Genomic DNA, 25,920 nt, shown 5'->3' on the forward strand with positions numbered 1-25,920 from the left:
GGAAATGAATGGGGGAGGGTCATTGAGGGGTGAGGAGGAGAGGGAACGGGACTGGATCTGGGCCTAGACAGGAAACTACCAGGGCCACCTTGCCTGGCTGCTGGGCCATCAAAGGACTGTGGATTCACCCGGGAAGGCCTTGTTGGGGGTGTGAGAAATCTTTCTTTCCTCTCTCTTACATTCTATTCCTCCTCCCTCCAGCCTCTAGCTGCCTCCCCTTCCCCAGGAGGTCCTGAGGGATGAGGTTGAAGAACAAAACTAGTTTTCCAGGATGAAATACTATGGAGAAGGGAGAGAGAGAAGGTAGGCAGGTTTCGGTGGGTGCTGGGCCTTGCTGCTTCTGGGTTGTGGGCCCAACTGGAAAGCCTTTAGTCACTTTTCAGCCTGCTGCCCTAGGCATCAGAGCCCTCAGCTTCTGGGCCTGGCCTAGGCTGTGTAGTCAGCCAAGGGAGCTAGTTTCTCAAGCCTGGCCCAAGCAGAGGGAAGAATGGATGGATTCATCTTTGACTCAGCCCCTAGTTTTTGAGAGGGGTAGAAAGGAACTGAATCATCTCACTGTTGTGTCTGGGCTGTGGCTTGGGTGGCTGGCCTGGCCCACCCTCAGCCCTTGGCACCTGGCACCCAGTACTAGGGCTGTGTTTCCTGTGGTTCCTTCAGGATCAGTGGCGCTGGGTGTTTCCCATCCTTGGGGACCTGGTATTTAATGAAGCCAAACACAGTCTGCTCCTGACAATCCAACACCCTTTCTTGTCAGCCTCTCTAAGCTCTCTGATGACCAGATTATTTCGAAGTGTTTTGGGGGAGTTTTAGGAGATACTCTCCAGGCATGAACAGTCACAGTGGGTCTTCCCCCTCCCAGTCCCAATTTTCAGGGAAATTCAAGGCAAATACAACATTGGGAAGCCTGCTGTACTTTTCGTGTGAGGGCTTGCTGAAGTGTTTGGGGGCTTGCCACAATGTTTAGGAACCTCGGTATTATTTAGGTGTATGTTTCTTTGGAGGCTTGCTACAGTGTTTGGGTATTTGCTATAATGTTTCTTAGGGGGCTTGCCACAATGTTTAGGAACCTGGATATTATTTAGGTGTATGTTTCTTTGGAGGCTTGCTACAGTGTTTGGGTATTTGCTATAATGTTTCTTAGGGGGCTTGCCACAATGTTTAAGGATTTGCTACAACATTTGGGTATTTGCTGTAAGGTTTCTTTGGGGCTTGTTACAATGTTTTGGGGCTTTCTACAACATTTGGGTGTGTGCCATAAGATTTCTTTGGGAGCTCCTTACAGTGTTTAGGAGCTTCGCCCAACATTTAGGGACTTGCTACAATGTTTGAGTGCTTGCTTTACTACTCAGGGGACTGCCACAAAATTTGTTTTGGGGTTTGCTATAATGTTTTGTGGGGCAACTTGTTACAATGTTTGGAGAGTGGCTAAAATGTTGGAAGTTTTCTTCCAACATGGGCACTGATTGTTGCTGCCAGGTGACTCTATGGGGTTAATAATGTCTGGGTGGGGTTTAGGTTGAGGAAAGGATGTGACCACTGAGCCAGGAAGCTACAAGGGAGAAATTCAGATTAAAAAAAAACAACAACCCTTAAGTGCTCAACTTCTTTTGTGATTGTGTGTTCATGAGCTTTTCTGAACCAAAACAAGCCCATAACCACTTCCGGGTGGGTGATAGGCAGGCTGGCAGGGGCTCTTACCTGTGGGGACAGTGGCAGGCAGCAGGAGCTGGCCTCTTTGGAAGGGCTTGTTTTTAAACCCAAGCAAATGGCTGAACCTGAATCTGGAAGAAAGCGGCTGAACACAGGTGACCAACCTCCTCCAGACTTGGCCTGCCCCTAGGGTGGAAAGAATCTGCTGGGAGGGAAAGAGATAGAGTAAAACCAAGGTGCAGAGGTCAGACTGGGGGATGGAGAGGAAGGGAGAGGGTGGTGTTTGATAGCTACCACAAGGGCCCCTTTAACTGTTAGCCTTTAACTGGTCCCGTGCTTACCTGTTTATCAAATGCTTTCATTCTGCTTAGTGTCTGTAGCCCCTGACTGGCCTGGGACAAGTTGATCACAGGAACCAGACCAGACAGGACAGGAAAGAGCAGAGCCTGGGCTTTGCTGCAGGCCCTCTGGCTGAGCTAGCTGAGGGCCCTCCCCTGGGCTGGTCCTGGTTGGGAGCAGAGCTGACTTCGGCCTTCATCCGAGCACTTCACAGAGAGGTTCCAGAGGCAAAAGTCCTCCTGGCCCGGCCATGGCAGGTAGGGGAGAGTCCTAGAAGGGCTTGCTGAAAAAAACTAGGGAATTACTCACGGCTCTTTCCCCACAGCCTGGGCCAGGGTTGAGGCCTGACCCCACCATGTCTCCTGCACCCCACTTCACTCCCTCATGGGCCCCAACCCCCTCCCCTGGGTGAACAAAGCTCACAGCCCTGGTGCTCAGAGGATGTCATGGCCCTAATGTCAATTGGAGGGTCATCTAGTACTCTGTGCTGGAGGGGGAGGAAGAAGGTTCCCAGTTCTAAAGAACCACTTCCAGTCAGCTCAAGAGTCCCTGGGCTGTGGATGATGTGGAGATGCCCCACCCATGTTACTTTCCAAGGAGCTAGAGCCTTCCCACAGCCCCCAAAGCTTGTCAGACAAGAATCTTGTGCTCATTTGAGGCCTGGCAAGAAGTAACTCAGCCAAAGCCACACAGCAAGTCAGAAGCAAAGCCAGGTCCAGGGCCCAGGTGCCCTGACTCCCAGTCTGAAGGTCTTGTGCTTCCTGCCCCCGTCGTCCTTGCTGCTGCCACAGAGCTAATTCCCTTTGTCCCTAGAATTATGACTCGAGGCATACTGTTTACGCTTGATCTCAAGGCTTGCTCCTTCCTCCCTCTGGCTTCGGTTTCCTCATCTATAAAATATGGGGGTTGGACCGAGTGATGTCCAAATTCCTGTTGGGGTCTGAGATTTAAGGAACCTTGTGATTGTATCACAAGTGGGTCACATGGGTGACTCCCAGGGATTCAGAGCAAGTGGGAAACAGGAGAGCCTGGCATTACAGGAGTACCCAGCAACAGCCTTAGCAGTGGCCAGTGGGATACAGAAGCAGCAGAATGGGGAGCTCCAGAGGGTTCTGGCTTCACGGCACAGGAATAGATGACAGCATAGTAGTGCACCAATGTTCTCCCACCAGCCCAGCCTCTATCCTAATACTGGGCACGGAGCTCAAGACCTTCCCTGCTCCAGGGCTGTGGTAACAGAGCCCACTGGCCAAGAAAGGCAAGAGTCCCCAGCACAGGATCTGCCCGTGACCTTGTCCACTCACCCTGAAGGAATGGAGCATCTGTGAGCTTCTCATATGCCTTAGGGGCTCAGGGGGATACCTGTGTTCAGGTGGTCAAGAGGAAATTGCTTTTGAAGTGGCTGCCCCCCGGGCTATCAGGATGGAAGGGAGAAGGGGAGCCTGGATAAACAGGCCAACTAACTGCCATGTTTCTCAGAGCCTGGCCCATCTGAGGTTCACAGTGTGAATGGCTGGCTTTCCCCCTGCAGATCTCTGTGATGTGGCTCCCACCATCCTCACCCCCTTGATGGATCAGGTTCTGGTGCCAGCCCTGGATAGCAGCATCACTCTGAACTGCACATTCTCAGTGGCCTTTGAGGCCCACTGCCCCCCTGCTGTCCAGTGGCTGAAGAATGGTCATCTGCTTGGGAACCACAGCCTCTATGACATTCAGGAAGTCTTCTGGTAAGGATGCCTTGAAGTCTGAGATGACTAGGGAAAGAGAAACAGGCACCTCCAAGTAACCCTAACCCTAACCCTAAAGTATCACATCCCTACGCTCCCAGCCCTAAGAGGCAAGCAGGCCATGGCCAGTGACAGAGACCTCCCTGACCCCAGAGATGGGGAAATTGAATGCCTGGTTCCAGAAAGGAAGATTGGGACTAGAGAGGAGCGGTCACTTCAGGCATGGATGGGCCCTCTTTACTCAGGCCCTGGGGGCTCCATAACTCTTCCTCTAATTCCAAGGTTGCAGAGAGATACCACCCCAGACACAACCCCCCACCTCTTCCCTCCGGAAGTTCAGTAGGGGAGTGACTGTCCTGGACACTGACTGGCGGGGGGGGGGGGGGGGGGGGGGCGGGGAGGTGAGAAGAGAGACTTCTTGGCCAAGAGGGGTAGCAAGGGAGAAGTGTTGGGGGAGTGACTTGCTGGAATGTAAACCTCAGTAAGCTAGTGACTACCTGGGACACAGGTGAGGAAGGGGGTTGAGGGGGAAGGGATTGTATCGACACTGGAAGGTAGGGATGAGTGATGGCCTGAGATATACATAGACACCTCCCTCCCTCCCTCCTTTCCTCTCTGCCTTCCTCCCCTTCCCAACCCCCTCCCCCAAACAGAGCTTCCTCCTAAAGGACTATGTCCTGAGACCAGCCTGGGGCCTGTGTGCTCCAAAATGATCTGCTTCCTCCCCTTTCCCAACCCCCACTCTCCTATCACTATGGGAACTCAGCTCAGTGTTAGGCCAAGGCAAAGTGTGTGTCTTAGCTCCTAGCCCAGGGCCTCAGAACTCTAGGCTCAGCCTTCTCCCTGCAGGGGCAGTGAGTGAGGCTGAGGCCTCCCTTGGGTCTCCTCAGGGGTGGAGCCAATGCATCTGAGGGGGTCCTGTCCAGCGTCCTGGGGGCCAACCTGACAAGTATCCAGGACTACGGGATCTTCACCTGCGCACTCCGGAATCTCAGTGCCTCATTCACACTGCAGAGGACAGGTATGGCCACAGGTGGGGGCCAGGCAGGGGTCTGCGTGCCCCCACTGCCCTGGAGGTACCCAGTTCCAGGATGGCCCTTTCTCTCCCTTCCCAGACCCTGCTGGCCACATCCTGGCTGTTCTTGCCTCTCTTCTGGTCCTGCTTGTCCTGTTTGTGGTGGCCCTGCTCTATGTGAAGTGTCGTCTCCGTGTGTTGCTCTGGTACCGGGACAAATATGGGGACGTGGAGATGAATGGTGAGCAGCTCAGAGACCTGGGGGAGGGGAGGTCAGGCCCTGTGGGCTGTGACAAGGTCCTGCCCATCCCACATTGCACCATGGCAGGGTTTGGACGCCCCTTAGGAAAATAGATACTGTAATTCTCAAGACAGTCTGGTCCTGGCTAAGAAATGAAATAGAGTGGGGGATCAATGGAATAGATTAGGGACAAATCACACGATAGTAAATGACCATAATAATCTACTATCTGATAAACTCAAAGATCCAAGCTTTTGGAACAAAAACTAATTATTTGAACAAAAACTGTTGGGAAAATTGGAAAACAGTATGGCACAAACTAGGTACAGACCAACATCACACACCATATACCAAGATAAGGTCAAAGTGAGTACATGATTTAGACACAAGGGGTGATACCATAAACAAATTAAGAGAGCCTGGAATAGTTTGTCAGATTTATGGATAAGGGAAGAATTTAAGACCAAAGAAGATATAGAGAGCATTACAAAATGTAAAACCCTAGACCTAAAACAGATCATTTTGGTTATATAAAATTAAAAAGTTTTTGCACAAACAAAACCGATGCAACCAAAATTATAAGGAAAGCTGAAAACTGAGGGAAAATTTTGCAACCGGTATCTCTGATAAAGGCCTCATTTCTCAAGTATAGAGAGAGCTAGGTCAAATTGATAAAAATACAAGTCATTCCCCAATTGATAAATGGTCAAAGGCTATGAACAGGTAGTTTTCAGATGAAGAAATCAAAGCTATCTATAGTCCTATTAAAATGCCCTAAATCACTATTGATTAGAGAAATGCAAATTAAAAGAACTCTGAGTCACCACCTCACACCTATCAGAGTGGCTAATATGACAAAAAAAAAGGAAAATGTTAGATGTTGGAGGGGATGTAGGAAAACTGGGGCACTAATGCACTGTTGGTGGAGTTGTGAACTGATCCGACCATTCTGGAGAGCAATCCCGTCATTGGGCAAATTGAGGGAATGGCTGAACAACTTGTGGTATGTGATTATGGTAAAATACTATTGTACTGTAAGAAATGGCAAGTAGTTTGATGCAGGAATTGATGCATAGTGAAGTGCACAGAAGCAGAGCAGTGTGCACAGTAACAGCAGTATTCTTCGAGGAAGAGTTGTGAATGACTTAGTTTTTCTCAGCAATACAATGATCCAGGACTCCCAAAGGACTCATGATGAAGCAGACTATCCACCGCCAGAGAAGGAACTGATATTGATTAATCCCAACTGAAGCAGGCTATTTTCACTTTCTTTCTTTTTTTTTTTTTTTTTTGAGCAGGGAAGGCAGGGCAATTGGAGTTAAGTGACTTGCCCAAGGTCACACAGCTAGTAAGTGTGTCAAGTGTCTGAGGTCGGATTTAAACTCAGGTCCTCCTGACTCCAGGGCTGGTGCTCTACTCACTGTGCCACCTAGCTGCCCCTATTTTCACTTTCTTTCATGCTTTTTTCTTTTATTTGAATCTTCTTCTACAAAATGACTAATAGGGAAATGTCTTACATAATTGCACATGTCTAACCTAGATTCAATTGCTTACCATCTCGGGGAGGGAGGAAGGGCTAAAATTGGGAACCAAAACTTTAAATAAAAATGTTAAAAAATATTAAGCTAGACTATTACTGAAAAAAAAAACAAGAAAGAAAGAAAAGATAGAAGACAGCAGTGCTCATGGGCCAGGGTGCTGGAAATAGACAGTACCAGGGCCAGGCAGCTGATCCCTTGTCATGTTCTGCTGGGAGGCAGCTCAGTGGAAGGAGGCAGGAGGACCTGAGTTCCAGTCCAGCCTCAGACTCTTACTAGCGGTATGACCCTGGGCAAGCCACTTCACCTTGGCCTTAGTTTCCTCATCTGTAAAGTAGGGACAAGGGCACTCACCCACCAGAGTTATTCCAAGGATCAAATGGGATAATATTTGTAAAGCACTTAACACAGTGCCTGGCATATGATGGGCATTTCACAGGTGCTTGTTTCCTCCCTTCCTTCCTCCCTCCCTTCCCTCCTTCCTCCCTCCCTCCCTTCCTTCCTTCCTTTCTCCCTCCCTCCCTTCCTTTCTCCCTCCCTCCCTTCCTTCCTCCTTCCTCCCTCCCTTCCTTCCTTCCTCCCTTCCTTTCTCCCTCCCTCCCTTCCTTCCTTTCTCCCTCCCTCCCTTCCTCCCTTCTTCCCTCCCTCCCTTCCTTTCTCCCTCCCTCCCTTCCTTGCTCCCTCCCTTCCTTCCTCCCTCCCTTCCTTCCTTCCTTCCTTCCTTTCTCCCTCCCCTCTTCACTCTCCTCTTTGCTCCCCTTCCTTCCTTCCTTCCTTCCTCCCTCCCCTCTTCACTCTCCTCTTCACTCCCCTCCCTTCCTTCCTTCTTTCCTCCCTCTCATTCTCAGATGGGAAGCTCTATGATGCCTACATCTCTTACACCAGCTCTCCAGAAGACAGGAAGTTTGTGAACTTCATCCTAAAACCACAGCTGGAGAATCGGCATGGCTACAAGCTTCTCCTGGATGACAGAGATGTCCTCCCCAACTCAGGTACAGGTGAAGGGCAAGGTGAAGCTGCCCAGGCAGCTCTGCCTCAGCAGATTCCCCTTAGGCACCCAGACTCTTCTCTGAGGGGATCCTCAGATATCCTGAGCCCCAGGATGGAACATCTCTGTCAGCCCTCACTGGCCTCCTTCTCCCAAAGCTGCCCACAGCCCTCTATTAGGGGCTTCCCCTCCCTGGATCTCCCTGACAGGCTCCCCTTCCCTGTCCTTCCCTCCAGAGCCCTCCGCAGATCTGATAATGAACCTCAGCCGATGTCGGCGCCTTATTGTGGTTCTCTCAGACACTTTCCTGGGCCAGGCCTGGTGCAGACACAATTTCAGGTGCCACAATGTTATGATGAGTGTGTGTGTGTGTGTGGGGGGGAGTTGGTGGTCACATGGTCTTCTGGGTCTGGAGCTCAGGATCTCACCAGTTCTGAGCCCCTGGTCCTGATTCTGGCTGGTACAGGGAAGGCCTATGGAGGCTCCTTGAATTGTCCCGAAGGCCAATCTTCATCACATTTGAGGGTCAGACCCGCAATCCTTTACACCCTGCTTTCCACCTGCTTCGGCAGCATCGACATGTTGTGACCCTGCTTCTGTGGAGGCCAGGCTCTGTGGTAGGAGGGGAGGGAGGTGCCATGGTCTTTTGGGGGTGAGGGGCTCTGTGGTAGGAGGGGAGGGGGTGCCATGGTTCTTTGGGGGTGAAGGGCTCCGTGGTAGGAGGGGAAGAGGGTGCCGTAGTCCTTTGGCGATGAAGAAAACCATGGTAGGAAGGGGAGGGGGCTTCGTGGTCTGCTGAGGGTGATGGGCTGTATAGTAGGACTGTTTCTCACTGGCCTCCACATTCAGTTGGGTGTATATGTAGAGTGTATGGTGGGCATGTAACCCTCATACCCAGGGGACTGTTGTGCCATGAGGCTGGTTTTCATAGTTGTATTTATACTCACTCCCAGCCCAGAACCCCCCTGAGCAGCATCTGAGTAATGACCCTTGGTCACCTTGCAGACTCCCTCCTCCGATTTTTGGAAGGAACTACGTCTAGCCCTGCCACGAAAGGTGCACTATAGGGCCCTGGTGAGTGACCCCCAGACTCAGCTACAGGAGGACAAGGATCCCATGTTGACCCTCCACGGTGGCTTCCTGGAGGGCCGGCCTGGTCCAGACCCGGACCCTGACCCTGACCCCGAAGGAGACTTGGGTAAGAGCCTCATGGCAGGGCTTTGGTGCAGAAATGGCCACTGGAGGGGCCCTCTGCTTGGAGCAGCAGAAGTCCTGGGGAGGCCAATTGGGGTGGGCCTATGGCTCTGGGGCCCATGGGGCTGAGCTCCAGCATCTCAGTTGGGACCAGCACATGATGTCCTGGGGGCAGCTGTGACCCTGGCCCAGCTTGTGCCCACATGTACACATCATGGTTTCTCTGCCCGCTTTTCTGAGTCCTGAGCGCTCAGTCGCCTCCCTTCTACCCCTCATTCTACTCTTTTGCTAGGGTGAAACCATTGGGAACAGAGGGTCCACCCCAGTCTGGCCCCCTGGGCCTGGAGTCAGGGGTGGGGGGTGGGGGAAGTGGGGTGGTCACCTTGACCTTGACTCCCTCCACAGGTGTCAGGGGACCCATCTTTAAAGACCTCCCCCCTCCACGCATGAGCCCAATCCCTGAGCTGCCAAGACTTAAGCCTTCTGGTGGGGAAACCCAACGGAATGACATCGATATCTCTGACCTGGGATCCCGCAACTATGGGGCCCGGACTGACTTTTACTGCCTGGTCACTGAAGATGACATGTAGGCTGCCAAGGACCTCCCACCTGGCCTTGCTCTGAGGAGCAGGGCCTTGTAATAGAGTACAGAGACTTGGACTGGGGGGGAGCAGAGTAATTCAGTGGAGAGAAGAGTGTCTCCTTCCTCTAAATCAAAAGCCAGTGCCCTGTCTAGGTCTGTTTCTTGTGCTACAAAACAAGAGATTGGACTGTGTGACCCCAATGGTTCTTTCAGTTTGAAATCTAGGACCCTGTGGCTCTTTGCTCAATCCCCTGAGACTCAGGCCACAAAGAGCACAGGGGATGACCTGGTCCAGGGCATTCGAGTCTGGGGCCCTCGAACCCCAGGCTTCACCTTATTTCTGTTTTCTGCCAATAAAGTGACAATTCCCACATCTGGAGTTGAATTTGGCTCTTTCTCAGGGGGTGTGGTGGTCTGGGACATTCCCACAACTTGTGTAAAGCTGCATGCATCCTTTGTGTGCAAGTTGGTATATGTGTGTGTGTGTGTGTGATCTTCCACATATCCTTGGAGCTGAGATCTCTTTTTTCCAGAGGATCTGCCCCCACCCCCAGCCACAGTCAGAGTTTTACAGTGGCAGCTCTGATGTCCTGGCAATCACTATCACTAGGGGCTGTGCCTCCTGGGGGGCCTCACCTATTCCAGCTAATCCCAGCAAAAGCTGCTTCTCCCAGAAAATGCAAACAAACACCCACCAGACAAGTGCCTCTTTTATTGTTCTAGCCCCAGCCCCTCCCAGGCCAGACTCAGGCCCTGACCTCCAATCTGTAGCTGTGACTATGTGCATGTTTGGCTGGCTCCAGCCACTCCCTGTACCAAGCATTGGTCGAGTCCCTGGGGGACCCTGGGGCCACAGCAGTGGTGGCCCCCAGAGATTGGAGGCCCCCTAAAACACCAAAGGATTCCCAAGCACCCCTACACCCAGAAGCCAGGGGCTTTTGCCCCATCTTGATAGCCAGGCTCACCCCAAAGCCCCCAAAGTTCCTCCGAGTCCTGGCTGTGTCCTTAGTGCGTACCCCCTCTGCCCATTCTGTAAGCAGTCAACCTGCTTCAGCACCCCACCCAAAACAGCAGTGGGGGCCAAGAGGTCAGACCTAGGCTGGTCCAAGGAGACAGGGCCAGGGGCCAAGAGGTGAGGGCAGAGCTGAGCCAAGATAGTCCCAGGAAGCAGTGGGGGAGGGATTCTCTCATTAGTTCCCTCCCCCACCATACGCCTCTTCCTCTTCAGGTTATTTATGGACCCAGGAAATCCTCCTTCCGATAGCCTTTCTGCAACATGGAGAGGGAGGAGTTAATGGGGGTGCATTGTCAAGTCAGAAAGTCGGATTACATGCCATCTTGGGGGGAGGGGGGAGGAGAGGGAGGGAGAGAAAATTTGGAACTCAACAACTTGTGAAACTGAGTGTTGTAAACTAAAAATAAAAAATAAATTAAAAAAAAAAAGAATGGCTTTCTCTCTTCCCTGTTGTTCCAGGATGCTCCCATTCTGCATCTTGAGCAGAGTTCAGCATGCTCAGCACCGGCTTACTTACCGCCCGGAAATCCCGGTGGAGTTTGCTGTACTGCCACATGTTGGCCAAAAGGCTAGAGGCTGCCCGAGAGGACTTCTCGCTGTCAGGCCTGTTGGGGAGGAGTGGAGGGTGTTAGCTGGTGCTGCTGGGGAGATCCAAGAAGGCAGAGAGCCCCAGCCTAGGGGGAGGAGAATCTGATTTCTCCCAATTCCCAGTGCGACCTCCCCTGTTATCGGCCAAAGCTCAGGGTTTGGTACTGACCCGTCCCGCTTTTTCTTGATGTAGATGAGCTTTCGAAGGCCGTCAAAGTAGAGGAGGTCTCGGGCAGCTATGGGACTGGCCACCACCAAGTTGTTAAGCACTGCTATGATGTTGACCAGCACGTCTGCCGGAGGCGGCTTTTCCCCAACACTCCCTGGCAGTTTCTCAATCAGATGACTGACTACCTTGGTGGCTACCTCCCTCATGGACAGAGGACAGAAGTCAGAGGGTATCAGACAGCTCCCCGGAACCCCTCCTTTTCTTAGAGCTGGGGTTGCATGAGCATTCCTCCCCACTCCCCCAATGACCCCATTTCCTCACCTCTGGCCCATCAGCCAGGACATGAACGACACTTTCAGCCATGGGTCAGTTGGGACACAGGAGATGAGGGAATCATTACCCCTAAACCTTAAGGGAGACTCACACATCTCATCCTTGTTCCGGGCATTCCGTGACAGATTCCGGATGAGGCCAGTGAGGGAGCGCAGCTGGTGATGGTCAGCTGTCCGTACTCGGTCCAACAAGGGATTTAAGATGCGTTCCTGCTCCAGGGCTAGGCGGCTCAGCACGCCTGCCCACTGCGGGGCAAGGAAGAATTGAGGGGCTTGGGGGCTCCCAATGCCCCCCTGCCCCCCAGATCTTCTAAATCAGCTCCTTGCCAGGATAGGATGTCCTGCAGTCCCTGGACCTTCCACCAGGGGTCACCTCCAGCTCCCTTCTCCCTCTCTTCGATTCCCCGGGTTTTTATAGGGCCCCAGACTGAAGCTTCCCTGGGAGTCTCCTGGCCCTCTGGCCCCGGGGCCCTCACCCTTCGGTCCCCAGCAGTGATGTTCTGCAGGGCTCCGGCAGCAGCCTCTGTCGTGTGTTTGTTCAGCTCACACCGTTGAAGGAGTCGGTTGTAGAGACCCACAATCTGGGGGCTCCAGAGCCACTCCAGCCCCTTGGGATCCTTGGACACCTCAGCAAAAGTCAATGCATCTGTCGCCAGGGGCAGCTGGGGAGGTGAGGGGGCTGTGAGGCCTGGGCCTGGGCCCATCTCTCAGTGGGCACCCCTTTCTCTGCTTCCTTCCTGCCCTCCCTCCCTTCCTTGGATCTTAGGACAGGGAGCCCTCCTCATTTCCAGCTCCCCATCCCCACTACGTCTCCCCCAAGGCCTTGCTCCAAGAGTCAGGTGCTGTTCTTGGCCATGCTGACCAAGCCAAACTACTGTCCTCTCTTTCTTCCCTTTCAATCAGACTTGCCGCTTCACTGGCTCCCCACCCCCTCACTCCTCATATCTCTCTTCAAGATCATCCAGGACTTCCTCTTCCAGGCTGTCCAGCCTGGTCTTGCCTCTTTGAGCTTCTGTAAAATGGGCCCTGTAGGCTTGCACTCCCCACCATGTGAGGTGGCTGTGAGGAAAGTGCCCTATCAACCTTCATGTACCCCTATCTTCCCAGACTTGGGGCTCCCCAAGGGCAGCTGCCCTCCCATTCTCCTTGCCTACCTCCCGCAGCTTCCTGCTCTGGGGTGTGAAGCAGCCAACAACCTCCCCGGGCCTCCCGGCCCCAGCTTCCCCACGGCCTCGGCCCTCTAGCCTCTGGAGTGCTGATGGTGGCATCTCGTCATACAGGCGGTAGGAGAGGTTTCTGAGCACACACACAGCATTCTCCACGCTCTGGGGGCATTGGTATGGGTAAGTGGTCACAGCCACTGTTGGGGGGAGGGATGGAGCTAGGGAGAGAGTGGGAGTTGGGGGTGAGAAGGCTCAGATCAGAATGTGGCCCTCCAACCCCCAGGAGGACAGACTTAGGTGGGGGCAGGGATGGGATATCCTTGGTCTTCTCCACCCTCCCTGGCTCAGGGCCTGCTGACCTTGTCCTCACACTTGCCCACGTCCAGGGCGTGGTGGATGTAGGTGACCAGGGCATCCACCAGGCCATGGCACTCTCGCATCCTCTGCCGTGTGGCCTGGGAGGCTGAACTCAGGTTCCTGGGGCAAAGAAGTAGGGGGGGGGGGTCAGAAGCCACAGACCCCTCTGGAGAAAGGAAAGCTTGGCCTGGGATTCTTTCATGAAGCAGGCTGCCTCCCTCTCGTGCCCAGGCATCAAGGTGAGCTGACCAGCTCTGTCTCCCTGAAGACCCCACAGACCCCCTCAGGATGGGCCCCCCAAGGACCAGACTGGACACAAGGAGGGCTGTGACATGCATGAGGAGTGCCTGGGTCAGAGGGGCCTGGGCACCTGAGGAAGCCTGTGGCGTTATAGAAGATCTCAGCCTCAGAGGCATTCTGCTGAATAAGGGGAGGCCCCCCGGAGCCTGAGAGGGGGCTCAGCACCAGGTCCGTCAGCTGCTCCAGGGTATCTCGGGCCAGGCGGTCCTTTAGGTGGTCACTAGATGACAGGTTCCACAGAATTCCTGAGAGAGTAAGAGATCAGGGGTCAGCAACAGGCTCCCCACCCCCTGGAGAGCTGCTACCCTGAATGAATCTGACTCCCTCATCTGGGGCTCAGGCAGGAGAAAACTCTGGCCTCCCTCCCCTCCCCTGCTCCTAGCCCCACAATCCTCATGGCCATGCATCTGCTCAGACACACGTGTGCACATCCCGGCATGGCTGGCCCAGCCCTGTGGGTGGGGGGTGGCCAGTCCCAGCCTGACCCGTGACATTCTTGCGCAGCTCATCGTCCTGTTCCCGTAGCGTCCTCAGCAGCTCAAAGATGCCATTCTCCTCCACCAGGGCCAGCTTGTTGTCAGCATTGTCATAGATGAGGTTCCTTGTGGCCCCTGTCGCATGCCTCTGGACCTCCTGGTTGGCGTGGTTGAAGAGTTTCACCAGTTTTGGCACAGCCTGGAGGCTGCGGGCCTGGGGACACCAACCATGGTCACGGTTAGGGGGAGGCCCTTGGTTGGCAGGAGAGTCAGGCAGGGACAGCTCCCCTGACTATAGGCCCAGCCCTGCTCCGGCCCTCACCTGTTTCTTGGCTGCTGCATCGCTGTAACACTTATGCTGGATGTAGGCAGCTCCCAGCACCTGCAGGTTGGGGTCTGAGGCCATGAGGTACTTCACAGCTGAGGGAAGGTCAATGTCATCAAAGCTGTAGGGGAGGGAGGGTGTGGTGGTGGGGTTTGGCTTCTGGGGCTCCAATATCCCTGAAGCCCACACAGTCCACCCCCCACCCCATGACTTGTGACCCAAGCCCTTCACTCCTGCTCCCCACCCCCAACCTCCCTCCTCTCCTCACCCCAGCTCTCCAGCCCCCCTTACTCCCCCACATCCCCTGCTCCCTAGGGTTTACCCGCTGCTGAGACGTTGTAGAGTGCGGTGACCCCCATAGCTGTCCAGGCCCCGCACATCAGGCAGGTGTCCAGAGTCAGCCAGACTGAGGCTGAGGCTGCGGACTGAGGGGGCTCGGGCCACATGCTCCAGGCCTCCACCAGTTCCCACCGAGGCTGTCCCCCGGCTGCGGTGGCTGCTCTGGAAACGCTGCAGGGTCCGCATGGCTGGGGCTCGGATGGTCCGGCCAGGGGCTCCATCTGCGGCTTCAGACCAGTCCAGTCCCCCTGCACGGCTGGAGGCTGAGCTCAGCTGTCGCTCATAATTGAAGGCCCTATAGGAAGCCCCTCCTGGAGGCTCGAGCTGCTCAGACACCACACTGTAGCGGTCATCCAGACCTCCGGGGGGCCCCCCCACCAGGCGCAGAGAACGCAGGCTCAGAGTGTCATAGTCAGCCCTGGGGCCGGGGCCCCCACGGTCATGGTAGGAGACAGGCCGGGGTGCTGCTGGGACTGCAGGCTGGGCCCCCATGTAGCCTGTGGACCCGTAGGAGGTGCCCCCATTGTGCACAGAGCTCAACCTCCGGCTGCAGCTTAGGTCCACAGCAGAGCGTGAGGACCAGGCTGTGGTCCCATATGCTGGCTTGGAGATGGGCCGGAAAGTCTGTGGGATGGGGGAAGGAGGTAGTGAGAAGGGCAGGGGGACACGATAGCCCCCTGTCTCCAACCCAGGCCTCCCCCCAACCTCACCCTGCCTGGCCTAGGGTCCAAGGGGTTGGGAACAACATGACCTCCCCAGGCCTTGAGGAGAGCAGATGGGGGAGGGCTTACCGAGGCCTTGTCCATGCTCATGCCCTGGGATCGAGAGCTGAAGCCAGCACCAGACTGCATTGTGTGGTATTGACCTCTGGAGACACCTGGGGAGTGGAGAGGGGGACAGGTGGTCAGTGGGCAGAAAGCTGGGTTACCAGACTGTTCCCCTCAATAGCCAAACCACCCCACCCCCGACCTAGCCAGAGGCCCTAATCTCTGCTGGTCAGAACTTAGATCCTTACCTCTTCAGGACATAGGAGGGGACAGAGATTGGAGGACTGTGTTCAGTTCTGGGCACCATAGATCAAGAAGGACACTGATAAGCTAACTGGAAAGCATTTGAGGAAGGCAACTGAGGTGGGGGAAGGCCTGGAGCCCATGTTGTATGAGAATGAGCTGGAGGAAATAGGGGTGTCAGTCTAGAGAAGAGAAGTCTCGGGGGAATGAGAGACCTGTCTGTACTGAAGAGCCATCTGGTGGAGGAAGGCTCAGCCAGGGGACAGGACCAGCAAGGTTACAGAGAGGCTCCTGGTAAGGAAGGGGCTGCCCAGTGGAGAAAATTTGCTTCAAGGCGAGGCAGCCACAGGATTTTGTAAAAAGGATTTCGGTTACCCATGGAACGCACTGTAGGTCTCTTTGGCCCCTTCCCACTCTGAAATTCTCTGGTTCTGAGCTGGGGAGACCCCCACAGACTTTTTGTTAACCCTCATTCTTCTTGACTTCATGGTGCCTTTGACACTGAAGATCCCCCTTTTCTCTGGGCTCCTCTCTCCTCCCCTGGCTTTTGTCTGGTGAATTCCCCTCCCCCACCTTAGTGGCCTCCTGCCACTCCTGGAATTCAGCTCTCCCACCCCCAGCCTGTGCTAGTCAACAGACATTGAACACCTACTGTGTGTCAGGCAGAAATGAAGTAGTGGCTGCTGTAAAGGGCACCTCACTGGGCTCTTTGCTTTAAGTCTCTCCCCATCTCTCCAATCCATTTTCCACTCAGCAGGAAGTGATTTTCCTAAAGCCCATGGCTGTCTATGACACTACTTTGATCAAAAATGTTTTTTCAAATATTCATTTATTTTTAGTTTTCACCATTCACTTCCATAAGATTTTGAGTCCCAAATGTTCTCCCCATCTCTCCCCTCCCCCTACCCCAAGACGGCATGCAATCTGATATAGGTTCTACACATACATCTGGACCCAAAATGTTAACTGGCTTCTTGTTGCCTCTGGGATAAAAAATGAGATTCCTTAGCTTGGCATTCCAGGCCTATCTGCTGCTCTTCTCCCACATCGACCCTGCCCCCTCCCGCTGGGATGGTCTCCTCCATGGTCCTTGAAGACATCATGCCCACTTCCTCTTTGACTGTATACCTTCTGCCTATCTTTCAATGCCCAGCTGAAATCTGGCCCCTCTTATTTCTTTGAGCCCACAGATTTCTTTTGCTCAGCATCCCTTGTCCCTAAGGTCATGCTGCCTTCAGGCCTGAGCAGCCTGACCCACATAACCTTCCAGACCTTCATCATCATGGTCCTTTCTTGTCCTGATTGTCCTACATGTGTGGTTTCCAGGACCATACCCCTGTGGGATCCCTAAGGGCTCTTGCAAAGGGATGTGACAGGTGCCTGTGAGTGGGTCATCAAACAGGAGCAGGTGGGTAGACGGGTACCAGGTATGGAGGTGATTTCTCCTCTGCCCTGCATCCTGATGCCACTTGACAATATGGTCTCCATCCCTGGGCTGGGGAAGATGGGACTGCAGCTGCAGCCCCACTCAGGGTCTCACTCCCATGGGCTTTGCCCAGAGACAGGGCATCTCCTGGGTATATGACATCCCCCACCAGCTTGGGAGAAGGCAGAGGAACTGGCACTAACCATTTGACCAGCCCAATGTCCTTTCTTGCTGGAGTCTAGAGGGAGAGAGCCCTGGTATCCTAGCATTTCTCCCATCCTCTACTGGGCACTTCTCCCATCCCATAGTTGCCAAGTCCCTTCCAGCTCTTCTTCCCCTAATTCCTTGGAGTTATGGTCTGCCCAGGTGCCCCCACAACCCCTTTCCTAAAACCTTCCCTCCTCTGGCAACCACTTCCCCTGTAACCTCTTGAGTACCTGGCATCACTAACATACTCCCTTCATCCCCGACCTCCTCTCCCACTCTTCTCATATTTTTGCATTCACTTAACCCTGGCTACCCTCTCTAGTCCTGGGGAGTCCAGGGAGGGGGAGGCAGTACATAGACACTGTCTTTCATGGCCCTTTCTTTGACTTCCCTAGAGCCCTCTCAGCAAGATTTGGAATACAGAATTTGTAAAAGCAGCTGCCGTCTCTGCTTTACAGAGCTTCATCCCTGGCCTGCTGCCTCCCTGGTCTCCATCCATCTGCCTTTCCCTTGGCCTCCTTTGCCCCTCCCCCAGCCTGGCCTCCTTTTTAATTCATCCCCTCCTTCTTTTGGTCAAGCCTATGATTTCAATAGTGTGGAGATCACTTGTTGGGAGGGAATTGCGTCCACCCGGAGACTTTTTTTTCACCCAGAGTCTTAGAGTGGTCATTCCTTGCCAGGCCACACTGTGTTGTCAGAGGCAGGATGAGAACCCAGGTCCTCCTGGCTTTGAGACCAGCTCTCTCACCATGCTGCCGCTGCTGACTCCTCTTCTCTGAGCCTCCCTCCTTTGCCTCTCTTCATTCTTAACCTCAACTTGGCCAACCCAACTGTTTTGAGATCTTCTACTCCTAAGTGCCTGGCCCTGGTGAACTTCTGCCCTTCATGCCTAGCCAAACCCCACCCACGGATCACCCTCCAAGCCATCTGCGCCCTCTCTTCCTCCTCCTGTGTTGCTGAGTGCCTCTGGACTCGACCCCCCCCACCCCCAACTATCCTATCCCTTCCTCCAGCAGAGGACCTTATCTATTACTTTCCTGAGAGAATGGAAGCCATGGTCCCTGAGCTATTGCACCTCTCCCAAGGCACGCTGCAGCCTACCCATCATCCCCCATTCCCTCGTCTTTCCTCAGAGAGTTCACTCTTCTGTCTCTTTCCAGGACCCTGCTGTCCTCCTGCCCCCAGCTTCAGTGCAGACCCCTCTTCCCTTTCCCAAGAACTGCCAAGTTCATCGCTTCCCCTTCCCCACCGTCCATTCACTCAGGTTCCTTGCAGACTCTGGGAGGCTGCTCAGTCTGGGACCTCTTCTCCGTCCCGTCTGAACCTCTCTAGCCTGAGATGCTGTGACTCCCTTCCTCCCGGCACTTGGTCTCCCTTGGTTTCCCCTCCCTTCTGTGTGACTCTGCTCTTTCCTGGTCCTGCATCTACCTAAGCCTCCTCAGCCTCTTTCACTGGATTATCTTCTGGCTCCTGCCCCTGGTACCATGGGTGCCCCCAAGGCTCCATCCTAAGTCTTCTCTTTTCTTCACTCATTCTCTTAATGACACTATTTGCTCCAGTGGGGTCCAGTTATCACGTGACTCACAAATCTATACGTCAAGACCCAACATTTCTCCCGAATTCTTCCTGGCTGGACTTCTCCATCTTGGTGGTTCACTGGAAGGAGCCCTAACTTTGCAGTCAGAACCTGGGTTCAAACCCTGTCTCTGACTCAGAGCAACCTGGAGTAAATCACACCTTGCTGGGACTGTCTCTTCATTGGCCTTTCCAACTGAACCTACCACGCAGGAGCCCATCGATAATCTCTAATCCAATGTGTCCATGGCAGAATTAATTTTTTTTCTCCCTAAGACTCCACTCCTGTGGCTCTTATCACCTCTCACCCAGACTAGCTTCCCAAGTGGCTTCCCTCCTCATTTCTCCCCTCTCCAATCCATCTTTCCTAAGGTGCGAGTTCAGTCATGCTCAACATTCTTCAGGGCCTACCCCACTTTAAGCCAATACCTCTGGGAAAAACACAAACTTCTCAGATTGCCATTCAAAGTCTCCAGCCCCCTGGCTCCAGCTCACTTCTGGATTATTTCACATTGGTCTCCTAATATACCATTTCCCAGCCAAATGAGGCTTCTGGTCATTGGCAGGATCGCAGGAAGGTCAGAGGCCAAGTAGTCTAAACCTGCCATTTCATATGTAAGGAAGCTGAGACAGAGGGAGGTGGAGTGATTTTCCCAAGGCAGCAAATGTCGGAGGTAGGATTCAAACCCAGATCCTCAGCCTGACTCCAGAGCCAGTGGACCTTCCCTCTCATGTTCATTTCTGTTGCTTCTCTGAGGTGGTCCCCCTCCCTGGGATGTACCCCCTTCTCATCAATCCCTTCTCTTACAAACTCTAACTTTCTTCAATGCACACCGTTGGTGCCTCTTTTACCCCCTTCCACCCCTCCGAAAGTGGGTGAAACCAAGAAGTGCCATCCTTTTGGAGACTGAATTGAGGAACTAGCTGATGCAGTCAAAATTCTGGGAAGAGAGTGACCAGTCTTCCTAGAGTCTGTGATAATGATGCAGAGAGGCAGCTACAATGTAACACACCCCAGATTTCTGAGAGTGTAGATCTCAAAACTTCCAGAGGAAGAGACAGGATTCCAGGGACTAAAAGGTGACAGGGGAATTCAGACCAAGGATTGGTCAATGGGTCAGCCAGCATTTCTTAAACATCTGGGCTGAGTGCTGGGGATTCAAAGAAAGGCGAGGAACGTGTCTGTCCTCATGGAGCTCCCTGTCTGATGGAAGAGACAATAAGCAAAATAAGGTAGGCTAACGAGCTAGAGAGAGCCAGCAGTCATTTACCAAATGTGCCAGGCACTGTGTTAGAGAGTATCATGGGAGAGATGAGAAGCAACCAAGGATGACATTCTGAAAGCACAAAGGAGAATCACTCCAACAAGGAGGAAAATGGCAGCTGCCTGAAGAGGCTGCCACACAGGGTGTTCACCGACAATTTAGATTTTGTACGGAAGATGGCAGAAGGAGCGGATTACAAAGGCCAAGTGGAAGAGCAGGGCACGGTCCAGTTCAAATGGCATAAGAATGAGCTGGAGCTGTGGACGGAAGCCCAAGACAATGAAAGCCTTGGTTTTTCTTTAAGCTTTACTGGGAGAGGAAAAAGAACCAAAGAAGGGATGGGACCTTTGCTCAGGGTGCCTGGGCACAAGAGAGAGAAAAGGCAGAGAGGCTCAAATCAGGTTTATTTCTGTTTCCTCAGACAAGGAAAAGGAAAGACCTTTGCACGGAAAATAACAAAACAAAAATGCCCGACGGGGGGCTGCTCCCCAAGATAAGTACAGAGACAGAGAATCCTGCCCTGCCCTTGTTGAAGTCAAGTTCCCCAGAAGAAACGAGGGCCAGCCTTGGCTCCTGAAAGAACTGGCTGAGATGAGTGCAGAGCTGTTGTCAGTGACATCTGTACAATGGTGGAAAATGGGAGGAGGGACACAAGGCTGGTGAGGGACAAGTGTTGGGTCATTTTTTGAAAAAAGGGAAGAGGACAGTCTGTACCTTACTAACTGTAAGCTAAGTGGGCTTGGATTCCTGCAAAGATCTCTGAAAGATCATTAAAGAGGTAGTTGGTCAATACCTGGAAAGGGGAGCTGAGAAAGAATCAAGCAAGAACCCGCCTAGCTTCAGCAAGCACAGGTTATGTCGGACCAAGCCCATGCCCATTCTGGACGGTGGACAAGGGGGTGCTGTTGGCAGAATTTACCTGGATTTAAGTCCCAAGGTTGGACTCTTACTGTTCTTCTGGAGGGGCAGATACTAAGATCATATAATTCAGTAGATTCAGAATAGATATACTGACTGGACCCAGAGAAGTCATTAACGGTCCAATGTCAGTGTGGCATGAGGCCTCCAGTGGAGGGCCCCAGGGATCCTTTTTATCAATGATTTGGAGAAAGGCATAGAGGGCAGATTCATCCAATTTGCAAATCACACAAAGCTGGGAGGCATGGCTAATGTAATGAATGGGCAATAGAGTGACATGCTGGCAGCTGGTTCTAAATCTCATGCAACAGATTCAAGAAGGAAAAATGCAAAGTCTTACCCTTAGCTTTACAAAATAAACTGCATAAGTCTAAGACGGGGGAGCAAGGTTAGGCAGCAGTTTGTCTGAAAGAGATCCAGGGGGCTTTGTGACCCACAGGTTCACCATGAGTCCTTCCTGGGATCTTGAACCCCATGAAGGTTGGACCAAGGAGGCAGTAGGCCCGTAAATGGTCCCCTGTTCCAGCCAGACCTTTATCAGAGGACTGTGTTCTGTTCTAGGGGCCACATTTTAGGAAGGTCACTGACATAGTGGAGCATGTCCAGAGGAGGGCCACTAGCATAGTAAAGGGCTGAGTCCATGTCCTAGGGAACCACGTTTGGAGGTGGGAGCCATGGGCTGGGGGCAGGGTGAGAAGCAGATTTGGGCTTGATCTGGAGAGATGTTTTCTCACCAGGAGAGCTGTCTCTCAGTGGAGTGGGCCACCTCTTAGGAGGACCTAGAGGCCCAATGGTCAGGTATACCGACTGAGGAGATTTCTATTCAGGTCTGGGCTTGGCACAATGCTCCTGAGGTCCCTTCCAGATTTCAGGATTCTGGGGGGTGGACAGATGGGGAGAGGGTGGCCAGAATGAGTGGAAGGGGAACACGCAGGAGTAGATGCAAGACTGTTTCCTGCCCTCAGGTCTGGAACCTGGTCCCTCTTGGCCTCCGATTTGCAGAAGTTTTACCTTAGCTGCTATACCTGGTGCAGCTCCCTGTGCCCAGGGAGCTAGGAAATTGGGGAGAGTCTGCAAGCATTTATCCAGAACTTTAATTCTACAAGCAACTTTGTCGGGGGTGGTGGGGGGAAGAGGGCACTACTGCCTCTCCCCTGGTCTCCCCTCAGAGTTTTGGGGGCTCCTTGTCAGATCCCTCATTCCCTTCCCCCTGCCCCCTAACCGGGTCTCCTTCCTGCTCTTTTCCTCCATGCTCCAGGGTAGGGACTCATCTATTTTTGTCCTGGGGTGCCCAGCGAGGGGAGGGAAGGAATAAACATTGCACCAGGGTTTACTGTGTGGTAAGAAGGATGGGGGGGGGCAGTGAGGAGCAGGTGAGGTGACCACGAGAGGGCAGAGGGCAGGTGGGCTGATGAAATGGTGGGACTAGGCAGGGAAGGGCAGTGGTAGGTACTCTGGCCTGGACCCTGACATGAACTAGTGCAGAGAGACTGGCATAGGGAGAGGGGGCAGGTTCAGACACTGAGAAGGCGCTTTGCATGCCTGGTGAGGGGCTGGTGGGTGGGAGGAAGGTACAGATGCCACAAAGGACTGCTTCCTCAGCTATTTCATCTGTGGGGTTAAGGCCTCAGGAGAGACCGGGCAGCATTTAAGGGGACTGGGAGTGGAGCTGAGCTGGCTGGTTTCTATCCTAACTGACAAAGAGGAGGAATCATCAGAGTCCCGAAAGGGGCCGAGGACACTGGGGGAGCTTCCTCATTGGGGGATCCCCTCCAGCCAGCTCTTCTAATGCCTTTGGCCCCACCCCACTATACATTGCCTGGTCAGAGACAGAACAACCACCCCCAGAGGCAAACACGCCCCTTCCTCACCCACACAGGTCTTCCCATCCCCCAGGCCCACCTGCCAGCCCAGTTTAATGAGGCTTCATGGGTGGGGAGATTAACCCCTTGACGCCAGGGAGGCTCCGCCGGGGGGGGGGGCACACCCCCATCTTTGGGCTCCCTGCATACACCCCTCCCCCCAAATTATAATCATCCTCCTAATTGTCAGGGCTGGCCATGGGTGGCCATCTCTGATACATTTTACAAACTGTAATTAATGCCCATATTTGGCTGCCTCCTTCCTGCCCACCCCCCAATTGGTGAACTTCCACTCTGTGGCTGAGAAAGCCAAGGCTGAGGGAGCAGTACCCTGGAAGCCCTGAGGCCCTCTCTGCCTCATGTCCTGGTTCTCCAGGGTCCGGACAGGTCCTTTTGTCCATTCCCCTGGCTTCCAGTGGGCCAGCTGCCCTCCAGCAGGCCTCCGACCAGTAGGCATTTTCCTAGTAGAGGTGTGCCACCTGGATCCCTCCCTTCCCCAGATAAGGTTCCATAGAGTGCCCTAGGGTTGGAGATCCCTGACGGGGTGGCTCCTGGGGGCTGGGGCTTCCTGATTTGTCTCTGGGTGTGCCTGTGAGTTCCTTTGTGCCCCAGCAGAACAGCGAAGCAGGCAGGTGAGATTGGAAACTGGGGGGACCCCAGCTTGGCTTAGAGAGCTGGAGAGGGTGTCAACCTCTCCCAGAAGTTTCACTCTCTCCATAATTGTCCCCAGACTAGGGTCTGGCTGGGGATTCCTCTGGGACAGCGCCACTGGAGGACCCACACCACTCTGAGGAAACCCACATCTGGCACCCTTTCCGCCCCTTGACTGAGCCCTGACATTATGCTCCTTTCCTTTAACCAGACACCTGGGCTGGAGCTTCCTGTATATCTTAGGGAGAAGTAGCTCAGGGACCCCCGAGGAGCTCCTTCCCATTCCCTCCCCCACCCCACCCCCCACTCATGGGGCCTGGGATCCCCAGACTGAGTCAATCCAAGGCTTCCCAGTGAGTCAGAGAATGAGCCTGGAGTCTGGGCACAGCCTTAGGCCTCCTGCTGGCCGGCCTTCATTCACCCTAGAACAGCCATCCCTTTGCCTCTTCTGTGACTGGCAGCCTGTGGTTCCCCCTCCACCTCCCTGTGGCCCCTTGGCCCTGGCCCAAGGGGCCCAACTTGCGTCCCTAGTGCCCCCCCCCCCGTCTCCCGGGTAGTGGGTACCTCTGGAGCTGTCTAGGCCTGTGCTGGTTGCGGAATCCATCAGGGTGCTGGCCAGGGAGCCGTTGATTCTCGAAGGCTGACCCAGCTGGAGCATCCTGGCCCGGACCTGCTCCTGCACCCGGGCTACCTTCAGTCGTTCCCGCTCTGCTTCCATGGCCTCCTTGTTCTTCTGGTCCAGCTGCAAGTCAGAGGGCAGGGCTAAGGAGCAGACCCCTGCCTCGGGTTGCAGGGCAGAAAGCAGGAAATTACTGTCTTGCATGGTGGTAGGACCAGCTTGGGCCTCAGACTGGGGCTGGGCCTGGGAGCTGGGGCTGGGACCTCAGCAGGGCTCGGGCTCTGGCCAGACCTCCCTGCCCTGCATGGCCCTTCACCGGGTCCTGCGCCAGTGGGTTAGTTCCGAGCTGTCCCTGCCAGCCAGCCAGCCAGCCGCGCCCAGGGAGAGACAGCCGACACCGCCCAGGCCTGAGCTCACCTGGGGGCGGGGATACCTGGGGGTAGGCCAGAGAGGGAGGAGCCACCAGCTTCCTTAGGGTGGAATTCCGGGTGAAGGAATAGGCCCTGCCCAGCCCCCAGGCCCCAGGGGCCCTACCCCTCAGCCTCCACCTCACTCTACCCTCCATCCTGGAAGGCTGTGAGGAAGGGATGGGACGGATTGGAGGCCTGGGGAGGTCCCGGGGCAGGGGCTGGGCTGGGACGCTGCTGGGACCGGACAGGGCAGGATGGGAGGTACCCAGTTATTATAGTTGTTGCTCTTGGGGGTGGTGGGAAGGGTGCTGACTGAGACTGGCCTACTACCTCTCTATTTACCCAACGCTTTCCCGAGGGCTCATCTGTTGGCCCAACCTAGCCTGGCATCCCTCCAGCTGGGCCTTGGCTGGGCAGGAGATGGGCCCGGGTCCAAGTAGATGGAGGTCAGTCACCTCCTTCCCCCTATTTGGGCCCTCATGAAGGGGTGGGTTTAGTGGCGGGCCAGGCCAGGAGGTGGGGCTGAGTGTCCAAAGATTCTTCAGGGCCATTCATAGATGAAGGAGAAGATGGGCTTATGGTGGCCTAAGGTTAGGTTGTAGCCATCCAGGGGGCTGCGATAAAGCTGGGTCTTGGGGATCATTTCATCCTTTAGTCTCATCAGTCATCCTCCCCTTTTTTCTCTTACTCTCCATCTTGTCTAACAATTTGAGGTGCTTTTTAGTTGTTCAGACACCCTCCTGTAAGGCTCCCCTTGGGAGCCAGGCCTCAGTGGAAAATGGCTGCTGTTTGGGGCATCCATCTTAGACACCCCAGGTCCAGAGAAGGATGTTTCCTCCTGGGGCCCAGGCTTAGTCTTCAGCATAGCCACTCCTGCCTCAGGGGTGTGTATGTGTGTGTGTGTGTGTGTGTGTGTGTGTGTGTGTGAGAGAGAGAGACAGAGACAGAGACAGAGACAGAGAAAGACAGAGAGAGAGAGAGAGAGAGAGAGAGACAGAGAGAGAGAGAGAAAAAGAGAGAGGAGAGACACACAGAGACAGAGAGGAGAGAGACAGAGAGAGAGAGAAGAGAGGAGAGAAAGAAGAGAAGAGAAAAGAGGAGAGACAAGGAGAGACAGAGAAAAGGGGGGAAAGAGAGAGAGAGAGAGAGGGAGAGAGGGGGAGAGAGAGAGAGAGAGGAGAGAGAAGAGAAGAGAGGAGAGGAGAGAGTCGAGAGAGACGGAGAAAGAGGGAGAGAGACAGACAGGCAGACAGACAGAGAGAGAAGAGAGGAGAGAGACAGACAGAGACAGAGAGTGAGAGAAGAGAGGAGAGAGACAGAGAGAAAGAGAGGGAGAGAGACACAGAAAGACAGAAAGAGAGAGGAGAGAGACAGACAGAGACAGAGAGATACAGAGAGAGAGAAACAGAGACAGAGAGACAAAGACAGGTCTGGACAAGCTTGGGGGGCTCTGGAATTCTGATCCAAGAGGCCTCTCCGCTCAGACCCATGCCCCACCTCCAAACTGGGCTGGTGCCAGCGCTGCTGCTGCTGCTGCTCCTGCTCCTATGTGTGACGTGGGCATAGGGTGGGAGGGGCAGGCTGGTGACTCAGGGGGAGCAGCAGAACACAAGTCCACACTAGCAGGGGTGGGGCACG

General features: G+C 54.1%; 2 protein-coding genes across 3 annotated transcripts; one reads left to right on the forward strand and one right to left on the reverse strand.

Moving 5' to 3' along the window:
- Nucleotides 1–214: 214 nt before the first annotated feature.
- SIGIRR (single Ig and TIR domain containing) lies at nucleotides 215–9,648 on the forward strand. Of its 2 annotated transcripts, none has more exons than XM_036764069.1 (10): nucleotides 215–303; nucleotides 2,022–2,246; nucleotides 3,521–3,716; nucleotides 4,607–4,737; nucleotides 4,832–4,972; nucleotides 7,359–7,502; nucleotides 7,735–7,837; nucleotides 7,965–8,115; nucleotides 8,504–8,696; nucleotides 9,098–9,648. In XM_036764069.1, exons 2-10 carry the CDS (start codon nucleotides 2,240–2,242, stop codon nucleotides 9,280–9,282), a joined length of 1,251 nt encoding a protein of 416 aa, XP_036619964.1. In that variant the 5' UTR covers nucleotides 215–303; nucleotides 2,022–2,239; the 3' UTR covers nucleotides 9,283–9,648. The 2 variants fall into 2 exon arrangements, with proteins under 2 accessions (XP_036619964.1, XP_036619963.1); XM_036764068.1 differs by lacking the exon at nucleotides 215–303 and adding an exon at nucleotides 1,603–1,805.
- A 635-nt stretch (nucleotides 9,649–10,283) lies between these two features.
- Nucleotides 10,284–24,076, reverse strand: PKP3 (plakophilin 3). Its single transcript, XM_036764548.1, has 13 exons — nucleotides 23,836–24,076; nucleotides 15,131–15,216; nucleotides 14,323–14,963; nucleotides 13,998–14,121; nucleotides 13,685–13,889; nucleotides 13,270–13,444; nucleotides 12,902–13,019; nucleotides 12,534–12,704; nucleotides 11,856–12,041; nucleotides 11,472–11,625; nucleotides 11,048–11,240; nucleotides 10,808–10,895; nucleotides 10,284–10,544 (listed from the first exon to the last, which is right to left on the reverse strand). The coding sequence occupies exons 1-13, from the start codon at nucleotides 24,074–24,076 to the stop codon at nucleotides 10,509–10,511; spliced, it is 2,418 nt and encodes an 805-aa protein (XP_036620443.1). The 3' UTR covers nucleotides 10,284–10,508.
- Nucleotides 24,077–25,920: the final 1,844 nt, after the last annotated feature.

Source organism: Trichosurus vulpecula, chromosome 6 (genome assembly GCF_011100635.1).
Source record: "Trichosurus vulpecula isolate mTriVul1 chromosome 6, mTriVul1.pri, whole genome shotgun sequence".
NCBI lineage: Eukaryota > Metazoa > Chordata > Mammalia > Diprotodontia > Phalangeridae > Trichosurus > Trichosurus vulpecula.

What these genes read in the sequence shown, in the direction of transcription:
- SIGIRR (XM_036764069.1), top strand. An exon ending in TGGGGACGTGGAGATGAATG is followed by an intron (nt 4,973 to 7,358) that starts GTGAGCAGCTCA and finishes TCTCATTCTCAG; the next exon opens with ATGGGAAGCTCTATGATGCC. An exon ending in TGTGGAGGCCAGGCTCTGTG is followed by an intron (nt 8,116 to 8,503) that starts GTAGGAGGGGAG and finishes GTCACCTTGCAG; the next exon opens with ACTCCCTCCTCCGATTTTTG.
- PKP3 (XM_036764548.1), bottom strand. Translation starts at nt 24,076, where the DNA reads ATGCAAGACAGTAATTTCCTGCTTTCTGCCCTGCAACCCGAGGCAGGG. An exon ending in TGAGCATGGACAAGGCCTCG is followed by an intron (nt 14,964 to 15,130) that starts GTAAGCCCTCCC and finishes CCCATCCCACAG; the next exon opens with ACTTTCCGGCCCATCTCCAA. An exon ending in TCACTGCTGGGGACCGAAGG is followed by an intron (nt 11,626 to 11,855) that starts GTGAGGGCCCCG and finishes CTTGCCCCGCAG; the next exon opens with TGGGCAGGCGTGCTGAGCCG.